The 25,671-nt window shown below is 39.8% G+C and overlaps 1 protein-coding gene across 1 annotated transcript in view; it reads left to right on the top strand.

The window, feature by feature from the left end:
* Nucleotides 1-25,671, top strand: part of FDX1 (ferredoxin 1) — a 36,866-nt gene that overhangs the window by 5,223 nt on the left and 5,972 nt on the right. The window contains exons 2-3 of the mRNA XM_017883245.1: nt 1,305-1,429; nt 24,352-24,481. Coding sequence (XP_017738734.1) covers nt 1,305-1,429; nt 24,352-24,481 — 255 coding nt within the window. The remainder of the gene's footprint in view (nt 1-1,304; nt 1,430-24,351; nt 24,482-25,671) is intronic.

The following is a 25,671-nucleotide window of genomic DNA, read 5'->3' as shown; positions in this document are numbered from 1 at the left end:
TTTTTAGTAGAGACGGGGTTTCACCATGTTTGCCAGGCTGGTCTTGAGCTTCTGACCTCAGGTGATCCGCCCGCCTTGGCCTCCCAAAGTGCTGGGATTACAGGCGTGAGTCACCATGCCCGGCCATGATTTGCTTTTAAAACTCACTACAACCCTGGTCTAGTCTTTTATGGACACATTCGTGTTTTCAGAGTTACGTGACTATGTTTTTTCACGTTTTTTTTGAGACGGGGCCTTGAGTTGTTGGCCAGGTTAGAGTGCAATGGTGTAATCACAGCTCACTACAACCCTGAACTTCTGGGCTCAGATGATCCACCTCAGCCCCTGAGTAGCTGCTACTACAGGTAAATACCACCATGCCCTTTATTTTCACACAGCTACAACCATCTCAGTTTTATTTTATTTTTTGTAGCTATAGGGTCTCTCTATGTTGCTCAGGCCGGTCTCAAACTCCTGGGCTCAAGCAGTCCCCAGCCTCGGCCTCCCAAAGTGCTCCTGTACAGGTGTGAGCCACCACACTTGGCCTTTTCTTTTTAAATGACAGGGTCTTGCTGTGTTGCCCAGGCTGGAGTGCGGTGGTGCAGTCATATCCCACTGCAGCCTCCTCCTCCTCCTGGGCTCAAGGGGTCCTCCCGTCTCAGCCTCCCAATTAGCTGGGACTACAGATCACATCACCACACCTGGCTAATTATTTTATTTTTTGTTAAGATGGGATCTTGCCATGTTGCCCAGGCTGGTCTCAAACTCCTGGCCTCAAACGATCTTCCCACTTCAGCTTCTCAAAGTACTGGGGTTACAGGTGTAAGCTATTGCACTGGCTTGTATGAGAGTAAAATAGAGTTCATGAGTGATAATAATTGCCAAATGTTTTATAACTGTGACTATTAGGGAGACATATACGGAGGCCATTTGACCAGGTAGTCATTGCTGTTTCCTATAAGGTAGTAGAGCTTATTACCTGGTAGCTGGGTAGATATATATGCCTTTGATTTGTGATGCCTTCTTCCCAAATAAGCTTTGGAAAGAAAAGAAAATACTTTCGGCTAGTCATGGTGGCTCAGGTTTGTAATCTCAGAATTTTAGGAGGCCAGATTGAGAAGATTGCTTGAGGCCAGGAATTTGAGACCAGCTTGAGTAACATGGTCAGGCCCTGTCACTACAAAAAATGAAAATAAATTAGCCAGGCATGGTGCTGGGCACCTGTATTCCCATCTACTCTGAAGGCCTTATAGGCTTTTAAACCAATTATTTTGGATTATGTTTTGAAATTACTGAAAATACTAAAGGACTGCTTTCTTTTCCAGCTCAGAAGATAAAATAACAGTCCACTTTATAAACCGTGATGGTGAAACATTAACAACCAAAGGAAAAGTTGGTGATTCTCTGCTAGATGTTGTGGTTGAAAATAATCTAGATATTGATGGCTTTGGTGAGTATGAAACATTTCTTAAAATGCATAAGTGAAACTGTTAGGCTTCAAATTTTTGTTTTGTTTTGTTTTTTTAAGAAGTTTAACCTATAGCATGCTAGTTAAAATATTAACATTCGGGTTGTGTTAGTGTTGTATTCTTGTTTATAAATAATAATAGAGTGACACCGTTGTTCTGTTCTTTGTAGATTTAAATAACTCATGACCAGAAATCTGCTGTGGCCTCATTACCTTACTGTTTATGTGTGCGATGCAAAGCTGACGGTACGGAGTAGAGTTAAAAGATACCAGGTTAGAGAGAATAAATGTCATAGCACAGAGGGGTACTTAAATATCTTGAATGTCAGCTCGCCTTCCTAGGAAAGGTAATTTATCCTAGAAAGTGATTTATTTAGAAAGTTTTCATTTTTAGACTTCTGACCATATGCCTTAACTACACGTGCAAAGCCTGTGTTCCTGCAGCTGCCCTTTTACACTCCCTGAGGCATACCCTGTATATCACCTGTCAGTTTTGTTCAAGCACTGTGTGTCTAGATTAGCAGTTCTCAGAGGGTTTCCTTGACCATTAGCATGAGTGTCACCTGGGAAATAGAGATTCTCAGGCACTCCTCCCCCACCCACCACCCCTGCCCCCGCCCCAGACTTACTGAGTCACAAAGTCTGGGATAGGTCCAGCTTTGTGTGTTGTGACAGCTGTCTGTGTGATTTGGATGCATGTTCGAGTTTGAGAACCACTGGTCTGGAATAAGGTTCAAGGAGCGTATCTGACTCTGCTTCTTTCAAGGCACTGTTCACATTACCTTTAAAGAACCATTTCTAGATCAGAATTAATTTATCTTTCTTTGGTTTTCCCATGATTTATTAAATCTACCTCCCTTTGTTAATGCTTTTAACAGTTTTCCTTTTTAGAGAGAATGGCTATCTCTCTTATTAGATTATTAGTTTTTGAAAGACTACTCCATGAGGTTACTTAGGTACAGTAGACTTTGTCGAGAGTTGGCACTCAATAGTATTTGCTGAATATCTTTAAAAAATTTTTTTGAGACAGAATCTTGCTCTGTCACCCAGGCTGGAGTACAGTGGTGTAATCACAGTTCACTGCAGCCTCAACCTCCTGGACTCAAGTGATCCTCCTGACTCTGCCTCCTTAGTAGCTGGGACTACAGGTGTACCATCACACCTGGCTGAATTTTGTATTTTTTGTAGAGACAGGGTTTTGCCACATTACCCAACCTGGTCCTGAACTCCTGGGCTCAAGAGATCTTCCTGCCTTGGCTTCCCAAAGTGCTGGCATTACAGGCATGAGCCACCATGCCTGGCCTTAGATATGTAAATCTAATTTTTTTTTTTTTTTTTGCTAGTTTTAAAATAATTGTAACAACTAGAATTTGAGTGTATACTACATTCCAGCATATGTTAAATGAAGTAGACTTTTTTTTTTTAGCTCTCCATTTGATAGTTGAAGAAACTGAGTCTCATGGAAATTAAGTTGCCCTGGTTATACACACAGCAAGTGAGAGGGCTAAGACTCAAACCTGTCTTGAAGTCAAGATTGGTATATCTCATTGTGGTTTTGATTTCCATTTCTCTGGTGATTAGTGATGTTGAACATTTTTCCATATGTTTGTTGGCTGCTTTTGTGGCTGTGTCTTCTTTTGAGAGGTGTCTGTTCATGTTTTTTTTTTTTTTCCAACTTTTATTTAGATTCAGGGAGTATATGTGCAGGTTTGTTAAATGGATGTATCATGTGATGCTGAAGTCTGGGGTATGAATGATCCTGTCACCTAGGCAGTACGCTTAGTAACCAATAGGTAGTTTTCCTCCTTGCCCCTCTCCCTTCCCCCTCTGGTAGTGCCCAGTATCTACTGTTCCCAACTTTATGTCCATGGGACCCAGTATTTAGCTTGCACTTTTAAGTGAGAACACTTTGCTTTTCTGGTTCTCTATTAATTTACTCAGGACAATGGCCTTGAGCTGTATCCATGTTGCTGGAAAGGACGTAGTTTTTTTTTTTTTAATGGCTTTGTGTTTCGTGGTATATATGTACTACATTTTCTTTATCCAATCCACCATGACGGGCACCCAGATTGATTCCAGATCTTTGCTATTATGAATAGTGCTGAGGTAAGCATACAAGCGCATGTGTCTTTTGGTAGAATAATTTGTTTTCTCCTGGGTATGTACCCAGTAGTGGGATTGTTTGGTTGAATGGTAGTTCCATTTTTAGTCCTTTGAGAAATCTCCAAGCTGCTTTCCGAGTGGCTTAACTAATTTACATTCCCACCAGCACTGGCTAAGTGTTTCCTTTTCTCCGTAGCCTTGCCAACATCTGTAATTTTTTGACTTTTTAGTGATACTCTTGATGACTGGTGCAAGATGGTATCTCATTGTGGTTTTGGTTTGCAGAGTGGAGTATTTTTTCATGTGTCATGTCTGTTGGCCACTTGTTCGTCGACAGTGAGACGAACTCTCACTGTCACCCAGGCTGGAGTGCAGTGGCACAATCTCAGCTCACTGCAACCTTCACCTCCCAAGTTCAAGTGATTTTCATGCCTCAGTCTCCCGAGTAGCTGGAATTATAAAGGTGTGCCACCATGCCAAGCTACTTTTTATATTTTTGGTAGAGACAGGGTTTTGCTGCGTTGGCCAGGCTGGTCTTGAACTCCTGACCTCAAGTGATCTGCCCTCCTTGATTTCCCAGAGTGCTGGGATTACAGATGTGAGCCACCATGCTTGACCTCTGCCCACTTTTTAATGAGGTTATTTGTTTTTTGCTTGTTGATATGTTTAAATTCCCTATAGATTCTGGATATTAGATCTTTGTCGGATGCACAGTTGGTGAATATTTTCTCTCATTCTGTAGGGTGTTTACTTTGCTTTTTTTAGTTTGTTTGTTTTTTGAGACGGAGTCTTGCTCTGTCGCCCAGGCTGGAGTGCAATGATGTCATCTTGGCTTACTGAAACCTCCACCTCCGGGGTTCAAGTGATTCTCCTGTCTCAGCCTCTTGAGTAGCTGGGATTATAGGTGCCCGCCACCATGCCCAGCTAATTTCTGTATTTTTAGTAGAGATAGGGTTTCATCATGTCGGCCAAGCTGGTCTGGAACTCCTGACCTCAAGTGATCTGTTCACTTTGGCCTCCCAAGTGCTGGGATTACAGGTGTGAGCCACCACGCCTGCTCTACCCACTTTTTTTTTCCGCCCCCAAGACGGAGTCTTACTCTGTTGCCTAGGCTGGAGTGCAGTGGCATGACCTTGGTTCACTGCACCCTTCACCTCCCGGGTTAAAGCAATTCTCCTACCTTAGCTTCTCGAGTAGCTGGGTTTACAGGCGCATGCCACCACGCCTGGCTAATTTTTTTGTATTTTTAGTAGAGATGGGGTTTCACCATGTTGGCCAGGCTGGTCTCGAATTCCTGACCTCATGATCTGCCCGCCTTGGCCTCCCAAAGTGCTGGGATTACATGTGTGAGCCGCCATGCCCGGCCCTCTGCCCACTTTTTAATGAGGTTATTTGTTTTTTGCTTGTTGATCTGTTTAAGTTCCCTGTAGATTCTGGATATTAGACCTTTGTCTCATGCATAGTTTGTGAATATTTTCTCTCATTTTGTAGGGTGTTTACTTTGTTGACAGTTTCTTTAATGTGTCGAAGCTCTTTAATCAGGTCCCATTTGTCAATTTTTGTTTTTGTTGCAATTGCTTTTGAGGACTTAGTCATAAATTCTTTGCCAAGGCCAATTTCCAGGAGACCATTTCTGAGGTTTTCTTCTAGGACTTCTGTAGCTTTAGGTCTTACATTTAAGTCTTTAATCTGTTTTGAGTTAAATTTTGTATATAGTGATGGGGTCTAGTTTCATTCTTCTGCATATAATAGCCAACTATCCCAGCACCATTTATTGAATAGGGAGTTCTTTCTTCATTGCTTATTTTTGTTGACTTTGTCAAAGATCAGATTTTCTAGATGAATAGCTTTATTTCTCGGTTCTCTATTCTGTTCCTTTGGTCTGTGTCTGGGTTTTCTAGTTTATGTGCATAGGGGTGTTAATAATAGTCTCTAGGATCTTTTATCTTTATGGGATTGGTTGTAATGCCGTCTTTGTCATTTCTGATTGAGCTTATTTGGATCATCTCTTTTTTCTTTGTTAATCTAGCTACTGGTCTATCTGTTTCGTTTATTCTTTCAGAAAACCAACCTTTGGTTTTCTTGATCCTTTTGGGTCTCAGTTTCGTTCAGTTCTGCTTTGAGTTTAGTTATTTCTTTTCTTCTGCTAGCTTTGGGGTTTTTGTTTTTCAAGTTCTTAATGTTAGATTGTTATTTGAGATCTTTCTAACTTCTCAATATAGGCATTCAGTGCTCTGAACTTCATCTTAACACTGCTTTTGATGCATCCCAGAGATTTTGGTACTTGTGTCTCTGCTTTTATTTATTTCAAAGAATTTTTTGATTTCTGCCATATGGTGGAGCCACTTTAGCTGGTAGATGTATTTCCTGATCTTTGACAGAAGTGGGTAAACCATGCTGTTGTTTGTGTGCATTGGAAGTTGTGGCTGTTACGCCATTGAAAAATTTAAATCTTAATATCTCATAACAGTGTTAACTAAACTTTCATTTAGTGATGGTGTGGTACTGAAATATATCCCAAATCAATAACATTGGAATGGATGCTAAACATGATCTTACACAGAAAAAGGCAAAACAATCAGCCTGACATTTGGTGCTGTTGATTTGGGAGTAGATACTGGATAGACAAAAGTGCTTAGAAAATAGGATTTTAAAAAGGCATTACAGTAGGAATATTTTTAAGCTCACAAAAAAATCACTTGGTGTAGGGTAATGGAAAACAATACTGGTGATATGTTCTGGCTGTGTCCACACCCAAATCTCATCTTGAATTCCCATGTGTTGTAGGAGGGACCCGGTGGGAGGTAATTGAATCCTGGGGGCAGGTCTTCCTTATGCTGTTCTTGTCATAGTGAATAAGTCTCCCAAGATCTGACAGTTTTATAGGAGGGAGTTTCCCTGCACAAGCTCTCTGCTTGCCTGCTGCCATCTGTGTAAGATATGACTTGCTTCTCCTCGCCTTTCGCCAGTATTGTGAGGCTTCCTCAGCCATGTGGAAGTGTAAGTCCATTAAACACTTTTTCCTGTATAAATTACCCAGTTTCGGGTATGTCTTTGTCAGCAGTGTGAAAATGGACTAATTAAGCAAATTGGTACCAGGAGTAGGGTGCTGCTGAAAAGATACCCCAAATGTGGAAGCAACCTTGGAACTGGTTAGCAGGCAGATGTTGGAACAGTTTGGAGGGCTCAGGAGAAGAGAGGAAAATATGGGAAAGTTGGGAAATCCCTAGAGACTTGTGGAATGGCTTTGGCCAAAATACTGATAATGATATGGACAATGAAATTCAGGCTGTGGTGGTCTCATGGAGATAAGGAACTTGTTGGTTGTTGGAGTAAAGGTGACTCTTGCTATGTTTTAGCAAAGAGACTAGTGGCATTTTGCCCCTGCCTTAGAGACTTGTACTTTGAACCTAAGAGATGACTTAGGGTATCCGGCAGAAGAAATTTCTAAGCAGCAAAACATTCAAGAGGTGACTTGGGTGCTGTTAAAGGCATTCAGTTTTAAAAGGAAACAGAGCATTAAAAAAGTTTGGAAAATTTGCAGCCTGACAATGCGATAAAGAAAACCCCATTTTCTGGGGAGAAGTTCAAGTCGGCTGCAGAAATTTTGATAAGGAATGAGGAGCTGAATGTTAATCCCTGAGATACTGGGAAAAATGTCTCCAGGGCATGTCAGAGATCTTCATGGAAGCCCCTCCCAGCACAGGCCCAGAAGCCTAGGAGGAAAACGTAGTTTTGTGGGCTGGGCCCAGGGCCCCCTTGCTGTGTACAGCCTAGGGACTTGGTGCCCTGTGTCCCAGCTGTCCCAGCTGTCCCAGCTGTGGCTGAAAGGGCCAACGTAGAGCTAGGGCTGTGGCTTCAGAGAGTGCAAACCTCAAGCCTTGGCAGCTTCCATGTGGTATTGAGCCTGCTAGTGTACAGAAGTCAAGAATTGGGGCTTGGGAACCTCTGCCTAGATTTCAGAAGTTGTATAGAAATGCCTAGATGTTCCAGGCAGTAGTTTTTTGCAGGGTCAGGGCTCTCACAGAGAACTTCTGCTAGGGCAGTGCAGAAGGGAAATGTGGGGTTGGAGCCCACACAGAGTCCCTATTGGGGCATCGCCTAGTGGAGCTGTGAGAAGAGGGCCACTGCTCTCCAAACCTCAGAATGGTAGATCCACTGACAGCTTGTATGGTATGCCTGAAAAAGCCACACTCAATGCCAGCCCATGAAAGCAGCCGGGAGGGAGGCTGTACCCTGCAAAGCCACAGGGGTGGAGCTGCCCAAGAGTGTGGGAACCCACCTCTAGCATCAGTGTGACCTGGATGTGAGACATGGAGTCAAAGGAGGTCATTTTGGAGCTTTAGGATTTGACTGCCCTGCTTTATTTTGGACTTGCATGGGGTCTGTAGCTCCTTTGTTTTGGCCAATTTCTCACATTTGGAATGGCTGTATTTACCCAATGCCTGTACCCCCATTGTAGCTAGGAAGTGACTAACTTGCTTTTGATTTTACAAGCTCATAGGCAGGAGGGACTTGCCTTGTCTTGGATGAGACTTTGGACTGTGGAATTTTGAATTAATGCTGAAATGAGTTAAGACTGTTGGGAAGGCATGATTGGTTTTGAAATGTGTGGACATGAGATTCGGGAGGGACCAGGGGCAGAATGATATGGTCTAGCTCTGTCCCCTCCTACACAAACCTCGTCTTGAATTCCCACGTGTTGTGGGAGGGACCCGGTGGGAGGTAATTGAATCTTGGGGGCAGGTCTTTCCCATGCTGTTCTATGATAAGACTCACAATATCTGACAGTTTTATAAGGGGTGGGGGGGTTCCCTGTGTAAGCTGTCTGTTTGCCTGCTGCCATCCATGTAAGATGTGACTTGCTCCTCCTTGCCTTCCGCCAGGATTGTGAGGCTTCCCCAGCCATTGTGGAACTAAGTTCAGTAAACCCTTTTTCCTGTATAAATTACCCAGTTTCAAGTGTATCTTTATCAGCAGCATGAAAATGGACTAATACAACTGGTTATATAGTTGAAGGCACAAAACTGTGGCAGTGTACCTCAGTCTGCAATGACTGATGTTTATGGGTGCTGAAAATTCATCTTTACCCCTGCCCTGCCCCTCTACCTATTTTTTTTCTGTAGGAAAATTATCTCAACTGAAGTTTTAAATTATGTGAAGCTTTCAGCACTAGCATCTCTTGTATAAAAAAAGATGATTGGATTTAGATTATCTTCCCTCCCTGCCACATCATTTAACATGGCATCTGTTGTTTTTTGATTTTTTAATAATATCCTTTTTGTTTGTTTGTTTGTTTTTGAGATGTAGTTTAGCTCTTGTTGCCCAGGCTGGAATGCAATGGCACGATCTCGGCTCATTGAAACCTCTGCCTCCTTAATTCAAGTGATTCTCCTGCCTCAGCCTCCTGAGTAGCTGGGATTACAGGTGTCTACCACCATGCCCACCTAATTTTTAAAATATTTTTAGCAGAGATGGGGTTTCACCATGTTGGCCAGGCTGATATCGAACTCCTGACCTCAAGTGATCTGCCCGCCTTGGCCTCCCAAAGTGCTAGGATTACAGGTGTGAGCCACTATGCCCGGCCAACAGCTAATACCCTTTCTGACTGGTGTGAGATGATATCTCATTGTGGTTTTGATTTGCGTTTTTCTGATGATTAGTGATGTGGAGCAATTTTTTCATGTTTGTTGGCTGCTTGTATGGCTTTTTTTGAGAAGTATCTGTTCGTGTCCTTTGCCTATTTTTTAATGAGGTTGTTTTTTGCTTGTTGATTTAAGTTCCCTATAGATTCTGGATATTAGACCTTTGTTAGATGCATAGTTGGTGAATATTTTCTCCCACTCTGTAGGTTGTCTGTTTACTTTGTTGATAGTTTCTTTTGCTGTCTAGAAGCTCTTTGTTTAATTAGGTCCCACTTACCAATTTTTGCTTTTGTTGGAATTGTTTTTGGGGACTTAGCCAAAAATCCTTTGCCAATCCAATGTCTACAAGAGTATTTCCTTGGTTGTCTTTTTTATAGTTGGAGGTCTTACATTTAAATCTTTGATCCATTTTGGGTTAATTTTTGTATATGGTGAAAGGTAGGGAGTTCAAGTTCAGACTTCTGCGTATGTCTAACCAGACATCCCAGCACCATTATTGAATAGGGAGTCTCTTAAAAAGAGTAAGTGCTGGCCGGGTGTGGTGGCTCATGCCTGTAATCCTGGCACTTTGGGAGGCCAAGGCGGGCAGATCACTTGAGGTCAGGAGTTTGAGACTAGCCTGGCCAACATGGTGAAACCCCATCTCTACTAAAAATACAAAAATTAGCCAGGTGTGGTGGTGCACACCTGTAGTCCCAGCTACCTGGGAGGCTGAGGCACAAGAATCAGTTGAATCTGGGAGGTGGAGGTTGCAGTGAGCTGAGATAGCGCCACTGTACTCCACCCTGGGTGACTGACCAAGACTGTCTCAAAATAAAAAAAAAAATAATAAAAAATATGTATGTATATATGTGTGTGTATATATGTATATATGTGTATATATGTATATATGTGTGCATATATGTATGTGTGTATATATATGTGTGTGTGTGTGTGTGTATATATATGTAACTGCAGAACAACCTCTGAGCTGCTACTCTGGGCACACTGCCTGTGGGGTAGCCCTGCTCTGCAAGGAGTCCTACCTCTGCTGCTGGTGTACGCTGCTGCTTCAATGAAAGTTGCTATTTAACACCACCGGCTTGCCCTGAATCCTTTCCTGGGCAAAGCCAAGAACCTTCCTGAGCTAAGCCCTAATTTTGGGGCTCATCTACCCTGCATCGATTCCATATGAATTTTGGAATAGTTTTTTTATAGTTCTGTGAAAAACGATGTTGGTAGTTTGATAGGAATAGTGTTGAATCTGTAAATTGCTTTGGGCAGTATTATTTGCCTATTTTTTTGATGAGGTATTGTTTATTTTTATAGGTTAGCAAAAGCTCTTTAAATGTCCTATTTGATAAAATTGTGAAGACAGATTTTAACATTTATTTAAATGGCTTCCAACTGCTGTTTTACATGAAGCTACATATTCTCAAAATAGTGTAAAATGCTTTTTGCATAAATAATTTGTGTGGATTGCTTTATATTAATTTCTTTTAAATTAAAACACAAGTATTATGATCTTAATACTTGAAAGTATTCTTTTACGTTTTTAAAAGTATTTTTTTCTTCATCACTTGTGACTGTGTATTACAGTCCAGTTTTTTTTTAAACTGCAGGTGGCAACTATTACAGGATCATGAAATCAATTTAGTCACTCCCAACTAGCATTTTAAAGAAATCAAAAAGAACAGAACATATAAAAACATACCATCTTTTGCAAGGGTATTATCTTATTAAATGTTTATTTAGCTATTTACAAGTATGTGTGTACTGGGTCATGATGTAAAATGAAATTCATACTCTGAATCACAGTTAAACAAAGTGTTTTCTGAAAGTCATTGGTTGGAATGGACGAATGTCCTGCCTGGGCTTCTTTCCCAGCTCTATCACTTTTTCAGCTTTGTGACATTGGGTTAGGTATCTAACCTACTCATACCTCATCTTTTCATCTGTAAAGTGGGGATAATATTAATATCTACCTCATAAAATTGCTGTAAAGATCAAATTAGTAAATCCAAGCAACTGCTAAATAAATATTAGCTAATATTGTTAACATAGGTATTAATACAGATTCATTGTTCATTATAGCAAATTTTGAAAATAGATTTAAAAAGAATTTAACACGTGATATCATCACACAGAGATAAGCACTGAAATAATCTTTTTTCTCAATGCCCAAGAAATATAGAAAATTTAATGTAAATGTAATTAAAGAATTCTGCTGGTATCATAGAAATTCACATATTCAGACTCAGAAGAAAAGCTTTAAAGATCAAGTATCTTGACATGTCCACAAATCTTTGTATTTAAAGATAAGCTTGAGATAAGTAAGCTAAACTAGATTCACCAAAGATAGAGTTAAGCCTAAGCCTCTTTCTAGAATAAAGATGAAAGAAATGAAATCAGGAAGGGTGCAGTGTTACCGTTATAAAGAAGAGCTTATTACCACAACATTATAGGGGCAGCTGTTTCATTAATTCCTGAGGCTGAATGCAGGAGCCCATCTAAATACCACACTTGTCATACGTCCTACTCACAGATGAACACCGTACTCCAAACGTGGCTTACCAAAGTACTCAGTTTCTTTACAGTTTCTCCCTGGGTGATCTCATCTGTTCTGTGACCTTAAATCCTTTCTAGATGTTGATAAACTCTTAAATTTACATCCTTAGCTCAGACCTCTCCTCTGAGCCCTGGCTTACGGATCTAACTTCTTGCTTTACATCTCTTCTTGGAAATCTAACATATTTAAAACAGCTTTTGGCTTTTTTCCTCCTGACGTAACCTGTCCTTCCTCGAATCTTTCCTATCTCAGTAATGAGCACCACCCGGCTGCTCGAACCTGAAACTGTAGAGCACCATTCCTTCCCCTTTCTGCCCCACCTGACATCCAGTCCATCGGCACTTCCTGCCAGTTGTGCCCCCAAGATTCGTCTCTAGCACCTCCTGTTGGCTCCATCCCTACAGTCGGCACGTGGGGCCGGCCAGCCACTGTGCACCTGGAGCTGTGCTAACCTGCTTCTGCTCTGGAGCTTAGCAGCTGGGTAATTTGTCCTAACAGAAATCAGACGTATCAGTTCCCTGATTAAAAACTATGAGTGGGCCTGGCACTCATGGGCTGATGCATGTAATCCCAGCACTTTGGGAGGCTAGGCGGGCGGATCACAAGGTCACGAGTTTGAGACCAGCCTGGGCAACATGGTGAAAACCCGTCTCTACTAAAAATACAAAATTTAGCCAGGTGTGGTGGCACGCACCTATAATTTCAGCTACTTGGGAGACTGAGGCAGGAGAATTGCTTTAACCCAGGAGTTAGAGGTTTCAGTGAGCCGAGATTGCACCATTGCACTCCAGCCTGGGTTACAGAGTAAGACTCCGTCTTGAAAAAAAAGAAAAAAACAAACCAAGACGGGTGGATCACGAGGTCAAGAGATCAAGACCATCCTGGCCATCATAATGAAACCCTGTCTCTACTAAAAATACAAAAAAAAAAAAACCCAAAAAACAAACAAGAAAACCAGCTGGGCGTGGTGGCGGGCGCCTGTAATCCCAGCTACTTGGGAGGCTGAGGCAGGAGAATTGCTTGAACCAGAGAGTCAGAGGTTGCAGTGAGCCGAGATCGCACCACTGCAGTCTAGTCTGGCAACAAAGTGAGACTCTCAAACAAAACAAAACCACGAGTGACTTTCTTTGCACATAGGATAAAATCTGTATTCCCAACCGTAAAAGGTTCTGCGTTATCTGGCCGTATCTGCCACTCTTCCTCTTTTTTTTTTTTTTTCTCATTGTCCTTTGTCTCACTTTGGCGATACTGGCCTTTTCTCAAGAGCTTGAGCTCACCCAAAATTCCTACCTTTGAGACCTCGTAGATACTTCACCCTCTCCCCGAGATACATCCCTCTCTCTCCCATCCCCCAAATTTAGCTTTTCATCTCTCAAATCTCAATTTATATACTTCCTTAGCAAGGCTTTTCCCAGCCACCCAGTCCAAAGTAGTGGTTCTCTTGTTATCTTGAACCTATTATCCTCCTTCTCAGCATCTTGTTCGTTTCATAGTATTTGTCACAGTTTAGTAATTATGTATTTCTTGTGTATCTTTCCCAATAAACTTCGATGAGGGATAAAGTCATTCCTATTTTATTCTTCATTGTATATGAAATGAAGTAGTGAATGAACAAATGAATAAAAAGGGACAGTCATACATTTTGGAAAGTGCAAACTTATAAACATTCTCATTGCCAACTTTTATATTAATATAGGTCTTTTGGATGATGCAGGTACCTGTTTTCAGAGTGTATCATAATATTCTGTCACTAGGGGGCAGTGACGCACCTGCAGTTCAACTTACGTAGTGTACTCTCAAGACATTTTTTTTCTTCAATATTACCTATTTTCTTCATGTGTCTGTTTTGAGGGAAATTATACAAATTAGAAGATCCTGATAGTGTTTGTATAAGTTTATATTTTTTCCCTTCATACTTGAGTCCCTATTGATATAATGTATTTCTGACTATGCTAGATCAATCTTTACTCTAGAAAATTAGATTTTATGTTTACACATAATTTCCATTTCTAATATATAATATTCCCATGCAGCCATCCTCTAGATTTTTGTTTGGGAAAGGGGTTGGGTGTCGGGGCGGGCAATCTGTATTGTCAGCATCGTAGCAGATAATACAAAATGATCTTAGTATGAGATGCATACACACGAAATGTCTTTTCCCATTGGCAAACACTGAAGTTACATGAAAGGAAAGGAACAACAGTCTGCAGAGATCTGACTTTCTCTAGGAATTAATTTCGCAGCTAGAACTTCTGAGGATTTGCCCAAGTGCTTACTATCATTATTCCTGTTTAAAAAAAGCAAAACTTGATTCATGAGTTCACCAACCTTGAAATTAGTAAGCATGCTTTACTATTCTTCATGTCATTTTAGATGCATATTTGAAATTGTGCAGATTAACAGTATTGAGATTCTTCCTCTAGCAAAATCAGAAGTATTGTGAAAACCAAAACTTTTGTCAGGAATCCTGTAATTTTAAGCTGGCAGGCTGTGTGAGTTGTAAATTTTATGTTTGTTACTGCAGCTAAAGATGTACCATTTTAGCTTATAAACAAATCCCTGCCATCCTTTGTCAGCACCATGTGAACCACACTGTTTATAGATATTTGAATATCTGTATGATTTTCTTGACTATGGTGATGATATTTTAAACTGTGGTTATTAATTTAAAATCATTTTTAAAGCCTGTATCAGTTTCAGCCAAGCGTTAAGTGCTAATACTGAAAAATGTGTCTGAAAATGAGTTATTTTGGAACAGAGGTTAGATGTAACAAAATGCTAGGAAGAAAGCCAAAAACCTGTCATGATACCTGTTACTGTTAGTTTAGGAGAAAGAACTCTGAATTGTTAGTCAAAATGTCAACAAAATCAAAGCAGTACTAAAATGTATATACTTTTAAGTTCATGAAAATTGTTGTATAACCAAGCCAGGATGGTGGGTAAAATGCTGGCCCCAGGGGCTAATATCAGCGTGGCTGTAACGTGTTCCTAAATCAGGTTATTTTCAGTGCTAAGGCATGAAATATGTTATTATTATTAATTTAAATTGACAATCATAATTGTATTTATGGGGTAGGTACAGTGTGATGTTTTGATACATATATACAATGCGCTTTGCCTCAGTTATTGTTTGTGATGAGACATCTGAAATTTACTGATAGTAACTTTTGAAATACACAATACATTATTATTAACTGCAGTCACCATGCTGTGCTATAGATTTTAAAAATTCTTTTTAAATAATTTTTTGAGACACAGTCTCACTCTGTCACCCAGGCTGGAGTGCAGTGGCATGATGTTGGCTCACTGCAGCCTCCATCTCCTGGGCTCAGGTGATTCTTGTGCCTCAGCCTCCCTAGTAGCTGGGATTATAGATGAGCACCATGACACCTGGCTAATTTTTGTATTTTTAGGAAAGATGGGGTTTCACCATGTTGGCCAGGCTGGTCTCACACATCTGACCTCAAAAGTTTGCCTGCCTCAGCCTCCCAAAGTACTGGGATTACAGGCATGAGCCATCGTGCCCGGCCTGTGCTAGACGTGTTAAACACAAATTCCTCCTAACTGAAACTTTGTACCCTTCGAGCAGCACATGCTCGTTTCATTTCCTCACCCCCACTCCCATCTGCTGGTAACTACCATTCTATTTTCTAAGGCAGTGGCCCCCAACCTTTTTGGCACTAGGGGCTGGTTTCGTGGAAGACAAATTTTCCTTGGACGAGGTTGGGGTGGGGATGGTTTTGGGATAATTCAAGTGCATTACATTTATTGTGCACTTTATTTCTATTATTACTACACTGTATCATATAGTGAAATAATTATGCAACTCATCATAAGGTAGAATCAGTGGGAGCTCTGAGCTTCTTTTCCTGCAACTAGATGTAGGTCCCATCTGGAGGTGATGGGAGAGAGTAACAGATCATCAGGCATTAGATTCTCATAAGGAGGGTGCACCCTAGACCCCCCACATGCGCAGTTCACAATAGGGTTCTCACTCCTGTGAGAATCTGATGCAGCTGCTGATCTGACAGAGGTGGAGCTCAGGCGGTAATGCGAGCAGTGGGGAGTGGTTGTAAATACAGATGAAGCTTCCTTCGCTCGCCCTCCGCTCACCTGCTTGTGTGGCCTGTGGCCCGGGCCTGCTGTATTTTTGGTTATTTGAAAGGTGGGTATAGTAATGTAAAGAATTTGACTTCATACATTTGTTCTACTTAAGTATATTTTAAAACAAAAATGTTTGAGGATTTTATATTTTAAACTTTAGGAATCCACTTTCTAGTTTGTTTCATTGAGAAAATAATTCTTGAAATATGGGACTTGTACAATTCTCAAAATCTTTGAGAATGCATTTCTCATAAAACGTGATCACTTTGTGTTTACATATATGTGTATATCCATGGATATATACACACGCACATACATATATACATACATGTACATACGCATTTTCTCTATTCATTTATTTTTATATAGCCAACCACTTACAGAGACACTCAAAGCTGACAGCCACCAATATTACTCTGGGGCAGTGTATATAATAAGTTATATAAATTTTGCACCTTATTCTTTCATATACATCATGTATTAGTATGCCCATATTGTGATCAGCTGCAAGTTTCAGCCTTGTAGTTATTGTTTGTTATTTGTTATTTTATATCCTTTATTCTCTTATAGTTTTATAGGTTATCTTCTACTGTTTGTTTTGTAGGGTTCTCTGTGTATGTGAAAAGCAAAAAAAAAAAAAAAAATGCTCCCCGTTTTGTGAATTGTGAATAGGTTTTGTTTCCATAATCTATTTTCAGGTCAGCTGCTTGTTATTTGGAATTTGTTTTCCCATAAACATAATGTTGGCTAAATTTTTGAGCCAACATGCAGAACCTATTTCTTCACAACTGACTTAATCACCATTTATAGCTTGTTTTTTGGGATAAAATGCACCTTCTAACTCTTGTAATTGTATTTTGGGATAAAATTGCAATTTTGGGATAAAATTGCACCTTCTAACTCTTGTAATTGTAGCTGCTGCAATGCTTCTTTCTTCTACTTTTAAAAAGAGACAGGGTCTGATGCCAGTCAGAGTGGTGACTATTAAAAAGTGAGGAAACAACAGATGCTGGTGAGGTTACAGAGAAATATGAACACTTTTACACTGTTGGTGGGAATGTAAATTAGTTCAACCATTGTGGAAGACAGTGTGGTGATTCCTCAAAGATTTAGAACTGGAAATACCATTTGACCCAGCAATCTCATTACTGAGTATATACCCAAAGGAATATAAATTATTCTGTTGTAAAGATACATGCACATATATGTCCATTGTAGCACTATTCGCAAGAGCAAAGACATAGAATCAACCCAAATGTCAATCAGTGATAGGCTGGATAAAGAAAATGTACATATACACCATGGAATACTATACAGCCATAAAAGGAACAAGATCATGTGCTTTGCAGGGACATGGGTGGAGCTGGAAGCCATTATCCTCAGCAAACTAATGCAGGAACAGAAAACCAAACACCACATGTTCTCACTTACAAGTGGGAGCTGAAAAAGAGAACACATGGACACAGGGAAGGGAACAACACTTACTGGGGCCTGCTGGGGGAGGGCACAGAGGGGAGAGCATTAGGGAAAAGAGCTAATGCATATGGGGCTTAATGTCTAGGTGATGGGTTGATAGGTGCAGCAAACCACCATGGCACACATTTACCTATGTAACAAACCTGCACATCCTGCACATGTACCCCAAAACTTAAACAAAAAGAGATGGGGTCTCGCTTTGTCACCCAGGCTGAAGTGTAGTGGTATGATCATAGCTCACTGCAGCCTTGAGCTCCTGGGCTCAGGTGATCCTCCCGCCTTAGCCTCCTAAGTAGCTGGGACTACAGATGTGCGCCACCACACCCAGCTAATTTTTAACTTTTTTGTAGAAATGGGATTTTGCTATGTTGCCCAGGCTGTTCTCAAACTCCTGTCCTCAAGAGATCCTCATACTGCGGCCTCCCAAAGTGCTGGGATTATAGGCATGAGCCACTATGCCCAGTCTGTACCTTCTAATCCCAGATCAGGGACCCACCCTACACACATGAACACACACACACACACACACACACACATACACACACGAGGAATACCTTAACTCCCTGGACCTACCCTACACACACACACACAAAACAAAACAAAAAAACAGAGACTCCTTTCTCTGTGTTGCACCCGAGTCTGATAGTGGGAATATATGCATGGGTGATTCTCAGTGCGGAAGATACCATGGTGGGTAGGAGCCTGGGAATTCTGTGATGCTGAAGAAAGAAGGCTTAGAAGATGACGCCTAATGACAATGTTATCTACTTTGTTTCTGCGGATAGGCTTTGGCATCTGGGGCTGTGACTCTAGCGTAGTTGGGAGCCATAGGGATGCTCATTATGGCTTTGAACTCTCTGTGTCAAAAGAGATAGAGAATTGGTGGCAGTTCTCATGTTTTAACTGGAAATAAGAAGGCAGTACCAGATCAACTTTATGCAAAATAAGGTGCTGATAAAAGGAATCTACAAAAAACTCTATAACTAACATCATGCTTTATGGTGAAAAATGGAATGTCTTTCCTGTAAAATCGGAGACAAGGCAAGGATGTCTACTTTCACCACTCCTATTTAACATCACACTGGATGTCTTAACCAGTGTATTAAGGCCAGAGAAAGAAAGAAAAGGCACACAGATTGAAAAAATAAAAGTGGTTTTAGATGACATGATTGTTTATGAGGAAAGTCACAAGGAATCTACAAAAAAATTCTTAGAGCTAATAAGTAAGTTTAGCAAGGTCCTAGAATATAAGGTCAACACACACACAAACACACACACACCAGTTGTATTGCTGTGTACTTAACAGTGAATGTTTGGAAATGAAAACTAAAAAAAAATTCCATTTATAACAGCTTCCTAAATGAAAATTTTAGGTTTAAATCTAACAAAATATGTTTATGGAAAAGCAAAGAAACTAGAATAGCCAAAACAATTTTAAAAGAAGAATAAAGTTAGAAGAAGCACAGTACAGGTCTTAAGACTTACAATGACACCACAGTGATGAAGATGGTATAATATCAGCAGAGAGACAAGCAAACATGTAGATCAGTGAAACAGAATAAAGGGTTCAGTGACAGACCCATAAAAGATGGGCAGTTTTTTTGGTAACAGCTTTATTGAGGTATCATTCAAATACCAAACAAGTCACCTATTTAAAGTATACAGTGAATTTTTTTTAGTATATTCAGAGTTGTGCAACATCACCTTAAAACATTTTCATCACTTCAAAAGGAAACCCCATCCTCTTTAGCTAGCACCTCTCAATGCCCCATTTCCCTAGCCCTAAGCAGCCACTACTTTCCGTACCTATAGATTTGCCTATTCTGGACATTTCACATCAATGGAATCATATAATATGTGGTCCTTTGTGAGCGACTTCCACTTAACATAATGTTTTCAATGTTCATCTTGTGTTTTAGTTTGTATACTTCATTCCTTTTTGCGGCCAAATAATATTTCATTTTATGGATGTGTACCACATTTTCTTTATCTCTTTAGCACTTGAGAGATATTTGGGTTGTTTCCACCTCTTGGCAGTGGCCAATTGGTTTTTGACAGAGGTGCAAAACAATTAGTGAAGAAAGAGTATTCTTTTCAACAGGTGATGCTGAATCAATTGGATATTCATGTGGGAAAAAAAGGAGCATCAACCTAAACCTCATAAATCTTATAAAAACAGTGATGCAAAATTGACTTAGATCTAAATGTAGAACTTAGAACTCTAAATTCCTCAAAGAAAGAACAAAGAAAAATCTTTGGGACCGGTGGGTAGGTAGGCAGAGAATTAGACATGACTAGAAGAGCACAATTTTTTCTTACATATAAGAAAAAATATATAAATTAGACTCCATCAAAATTAAAAACTTTTGTTCTTCCAAAGACACTGTTAAGGAAGTGAAAAGACAAACTACAGACTGGGAGAAAATACTTGTAAATCACATATCCAGTGAAAGGACTTATATCCCGAATATGTAAAACGCTCTCAAAACTTAACAGTAAGAAACAACCCAGTTAAAAAATGGGCAAAAGATATGAACAGACGCTTCACCAAGGAGAATGTAGAGATGGCAGATAAGCTCATAAAAAGATAATTGAGGGGCATCGGGACTGAACTTGCGTGTATGAACGACTCAGTGTTTAGAGTTTTCTTCTAGAGGGACAGGAGACTAATGGTGATGTCATACTCCCAAGTGGCTTTGGAAAAAAAAAAAATGAGGCAAAGTTAAAAAAAAAAAAAAAGATATTTTACACCTTTAATTTCTTGTAGAGAATGTGAATGAAAGTCACAATGTGACACCACCAGATACCTATTAGAAACAAACCGTGGGACATTCAAACAGTGGAATGCTTCTTAGCAATGAAAGGGAGCAAATTATGGATGCACGCAACACATTGGGTGAATCTCAGAGACATTGTGTTGAGTGAAAGAAGGCAGTTTCAGTCATACACTGTATGATTCTATTTATGTGAACATTCTGGAAGACTAAACTGCAGTGATAGAGAACAGATCAGTGGTTGCCAGGGGTTAGGGATGGGGTAGAGTGTGACAGCAAAGCAACAGTAAAAGGGAATGTTTTAGGCTGATGAAGCTGCTCTGTATCCTGAGTGTGGTGGTGGTTACACACGTCTATACATGCATTAAAACTCACAGAACTGGCCGGGTGCAGTGGCTCACGCCTGTAACCCCAACACTTTGGGAGGCTGAGGCAGGCAGATCACCTGAGGTCGGGAGTTCGAGACCAGCCTGGACAATATGGTGAACCCCCGTCTCTGCTAAAAATACAAAAGTTAGCCAGCCATGGTGGCTCACGCCTGTAATCTCAGCTACTCCAGGAGGCGGAGGCAGGAGAATCGCTTGAACCCAGGAGGCGGAGGTTGCCATGAGCTGAGATCATGCCATTGCACTCTAGTCTGGGCAACAAGAGTAGGACTCTGTCTCAAAAAACAAACAAAACAAAACAAAAAACCTCATAGAACTGAACACCGAGACAAGTAGTAATTGGAGGACATAGCTATCATGAAATGGAAGTATTTTATGAGATAAAGAAAACAGAAAAGGAGGAACTTTTTTTTTTCTCTTAATAGTCTCTTGTTCTTCTCAGAGTTTTAAGCTCTTTTTATACCCAAATATTTACCTTATTTTTGCAGGGTTTTTTTCCTCCTAAATACCCTTTTTGGATAGGTGTCTCCAATATTCTCAAAAATTCTTTATTTGTTAATAAACCATATAGGTTAAATCTCAAAACAAACTCTAGAAAATGAATCATCTGTCTTCTTTTTTTTTTTTTTTTTTTTTTTGAGACGGAGTCTCGCTCTGTAGCCCGGGCTGGAGTGCAGTGGCCGGATCTTATGAAATTTTGCAAGATTGAAAGTTTCTTTTACTTTTTTATTTTTTAAATTTTCTTTGAGCCCTGACCATGGCAAGGACAGAATAGTTCTTAAGTGCTATCCATGGGGTCTTGTAAACCCTTGCTACAGATCGTTTCTGTAGTGATAGTTGTTCTAACACAGTCTGACCATGAGCTTTCTCTGGTTTAGTGTTAGCTCTCTCACATAGGCTGGTTTCATTCTGAGTCTTATAGTTTCTATTATATTTGAACTTCTTCCTAGTACAGAGAATAAGAAAGGATAAATTGTTGACAGGTTTTTGTGGCAGAAAAGGTTCGAAAAGGATCATAAAATAATGAGGGATCATGAATGTGATGTGTTCATTTAAAGAATAAATACGGGACTAGAATGTATAATAGGAACTTAGTGTGTAGACATCAAAAGTTAATCTGTAAATATTCAGCATTTTTCAAATTCTTTTTTTTTTTTTGAGACAGAGTCTCGCTTTGTCGCCCAGGCTGGAGTGCAGTAGTGCGATCTTGGCTCACTGCAAGCTCCACCTCCTGGGTTCACGCCATTCTCCTGCCTCAGTCTCCAAGTAGCTGGGACTACAGGCGCGCACCACCACGCCCGGCTAATTTTTTTTTTGTATTTTTAGTAGAGATCGAATTCTTATTAGAATAGTCTCTTCAGCGCTGAGCTGAAGATGTGGAAACAATTGCCAAGGTTCCTGAGCCATGAAAATTTAAGTAAGAGAATAGAATAATACCTTTAAGAGAAGGTTAAAAGAATGAAAGCTTCCTAGGGAAGAGAGGGGGAGAATTTGAAACCTATGAAGAGCTAGAACAGGATGGTAACTCTTCATTTCGACTGGCCACTGGTACAAAAAGCAGTGTCCTTTGTTTTTCAGGAGGGATTTGTTGGCATATGAGCCTTTTCTCTCCATTTAATGTATAAGTAAGGTAACTTACATTATTGTATGGCGATACAGTAATGATTAGTTGCCTACAGCACTGGGAAACTTAAGTTGAAGTCCTAACTCATCTCTAACTAGTAGTATGACCTTAGTCCATTTCTTTAACTTCTGGGGCTTAATTCTTAATTCCTCTTACGTTTACAAATAAAGTTCAATTACTCTAAGAGTTTCTGTGACTTCCAGATAATAATAATAATGTTTACCAACACTTACATAGCACATACTATCTGCCAGTCATGGTTGCCAGTATATATATTTATATATATTAAGTATGCAGTCATGTAATTCTTGGAACTACTATGTGAGGTTAGTATAGTTACTCTTGCGGAAACTGAGACATGGAAGGTAAAGTAGCCCAAGGTGACAGGATTGATAAAAAGGGAAGCTGTAGTTGAAGGGAGGAAGTCTGGCTGAAAGCCCATGTTCCTAACTCTTGTACTTCACTATGTCTCCCTCTTCCATAATTCTATTATTGCTTTGAATTGGATTTAATAAAAATGAAGATTTAGAGAGGCCTCTCAATGGTTTTATTTTTTTCTTTTTTGTTTTCTTTTTTTTTTTTTGGAGATGGAGTCTCACTCTGTCGCCCAGGCTGGAGTTCAGCGGTTTGATCTTGGGTCACTGCAATCTCTGCCTGCATCCCAGGTTCAAGCGATTCTTCTGCCTTGGCCTCCCGAGTAGCTGGGATTACAGGTTTGCACCACCATGCCTAGCTAATTTTTGTATTTTTAGTAGAGACAGGGTTTCACTATGTTGGCCAGGCTGGTCTCGAACCTCACATGATCTGCCTGCCTCGGCCTCCCAAAGTGCTGGGATTATAGGAGTGAGCCACCATGCCTAGCCTGTTTTTTTTTTTTTTTAAACAGTAAAATATGAATAACAAATGCTTAAATTATAAGGAAGGAGCAACTCTAGTTAAAATGATCCATTCAGAGGAAAATCAAGAAGGTTACTAGTTGTTAATAGTGCTTGTGTATATTTGATATAATGTTTAGTTCCAAAAGAGAATATAAATCAAACTGAAGTTACTCTGAGGACTCTATCGTCTTTGAAATTGTACAATGGCTTTAAAAAATCGTGTAAAAACAAACCCGAATCACTGTTTTTAAAGTTAGATTTAACCAGACTGTGATTCTGCACGCCTCTGTTGTCGGGTTCTCCCCTGGGATACTAATATGTTCTGGATGCCATATTTTAAGAAAAGCCCAGCTGGCCTGAGGGATGGGATTTAGAACTGTCTTGTGTAAGAAACAGTGGAAGGACCTAGGGGAAGGACCTGGGGATGCTCAGCTGGGAGAAGGAAGAATAATCTCAAATAAATGAAAAGCTATCCTTTAGAAGGATTAAATTCCATGGGATAGCACTGGACTAGTAGGTGCTAGTTACAGAGTGGCAGACTTTAGCTTGGTGGAAGCCAGCCGAATGCGATATTGGCTGACTTATGTGGTGTTGGTTTCTTTGTCAGGAGATTTTCAAGCAAAGTCTGAGTAACTCTTAAACATTTAACTTAATTTAGTGGTAGGTTTGATTGCTTTCCAGTTCTTCTTATATACCATAACTTACATTGCTATTATGTCAGTAATTACTGTGTAAGTTTAAAAATGCACACACTTTTATATATATGCATGTCTCAGCTTATTAATTTTTAAGCTCTCTATTAGGACTATGTATTTTCATAGGTATTCCTTCATAGCACCAAGCCAAAACTTTTGTGAAATAATACAACGTGAGGGATTTCAAACTCGTGCGAGTGTGTGTGTGCATGCGGCAGGGGATGGAAGGTTGTTGCCCTTATTCTTTTCATTTTCAACTTTCACTTATGTATTCTTTTTTTTTTTTTTGAGACAGAGTCTTACTCTGTCGCCCTGGCTGGAGTGCAACCTCAGCTCACTGTAACCTCTGCCTCCTCCGTTCAAGTAATTCTTCTGCCTCAGCCTCCCTAGTAGCTGGGACTACAAGCATGTGCCACCATGCCTGGCTAATTTTTGTATTTTTAGTAAAGACAGGATTTCACCATATTGGCCAAGCTGGTCTCGAACTCCTGACCTGAAGTGATCTGCCTGCTTTGGCTTCCCCAGTCACTGGGATTACAAGTGTGAACCACTGTGCCTGGCCTCACTTATGTATTCTAACGCTGATTCTAACATTTAGAAACCTTTACTGAACCAGGTTTGAATCATCTGATGTAAAAGGGAGTATGTTCAGTGTTTGTTGCTTTTGTCAGGTGCATGTGAGGGAACCCTGGCTTGTTCAACCTGTCACCTCATTTTTGAAGATCACATATATGAGAAGTTAGATGCAATCACTGATGAGGAGAATGACATGCTCGATCTGGCATATGGACTCACAGACAGGTAAGATTTTTGGACTGCTTCAATTGTACTAATAATCTGGGAACATAGATGTTTTATTATGTTGTCTATGTAAGACCAGACCCGTGAATGTAATAGTATTCTACCAGGTTAAATAACAATCACAGATTTTGAGTATCATATATGTGGCATTTCTCTTTGTTTTCACTGCTATAGTTTAGACCTTATGAAACTTTACAAAAGTAAAAAAAATTAATTGGAAGTATTGGAAGTATAAGTTATAGATCCTAACACCTCTTCTTTAGTCTCTTTTTACTCCAGGAGCTAATATTTATTACAGCTGAATGGAGGGGTTAAATTTAATGCTTTTATAGTATTCTTGAAGGACATGTTTGATAATTGAACACAATTATAGTGGAAAGTTTTACCTATTGAAGAGAACAGAATTTTTAAAGAAACTTAATATATAATAGTAATTATGTTAAAATGAATAGTTCTTTTTCTAAGTGTACCTTAATCAGAGCTTATTCTTGTTATTAACTAATAGGTAGAGTTACTCTTGAAAGTGGTGAGATTTACAGTAGCAAGTGACATCAAGTGATATTTTTTTCTTAAAATATCTAGTCTCAATTGGAGTCAATGAAGGTAGCTAGCTGGTATACTGTTTCAAGGGGTAAGATAATGAGAGCTTATTAATTAAGGTTGGCTTTGTTTAACTCTAGTTTGGTGACCTTAATGACAAATACTTCTTTAAAAATTAAAAATAGTAATAATAGTTTTATTTCATGTGTATTGTATAGCTACAATTTTGTTATATACTTAACATAAACTACCCCATTTAATCCTCACAAAAATTTTCAAGTCATTTGTATTTATTTAGAGAAGGAGAATCATTTTGTTCCTTTTATAGTTCATTTCCCTCTTGGCAGATGTGAGACTGATAACCCTGGGAAGAGAAACTGGTGAAATAGTATCTCTTTGGACACCAAAGCAGAGTGGATTGTGACTACTGTCTGCCTGTCCCCTCACATCTTCAGTGCCATGTTCTCTATGAGCACCTCCTTTTTTCCCGCTTACCCCGGAAACTAAATCCAATGACTGTATTGGTTTGGTTCTGAGAATTGTGTCTCTTAAAAAGAGAGTTAAATCATAACTAACTGCTTGCCCTTTTATACAGTTACAATTGTAGATGCATGTAATAGATAATTTTCTTTTTTTTTTTTTTTTTTTGG

Source organism: Rhinopithecus bieti, unplaced genomic scaffold (genome assembly GCF_001698545.2).
Source record: "Rhinopithecus bieti isolate Rb0 unplaced genomic scaffold, ASM169854v2 scaffold_11964, whole genome shotgun sequence".
Lineage (NCBI taxonomy): Eukaryota > Metazoa > Chordata > Mammalia > Primates > Cercopithecidae > Rhinopithecus > Rhinopithecus bieti.
Note: the sequence above shows the minus strand (reverse complement) of the source record. Positions and strands in the feature narration are given on the sequence as shown.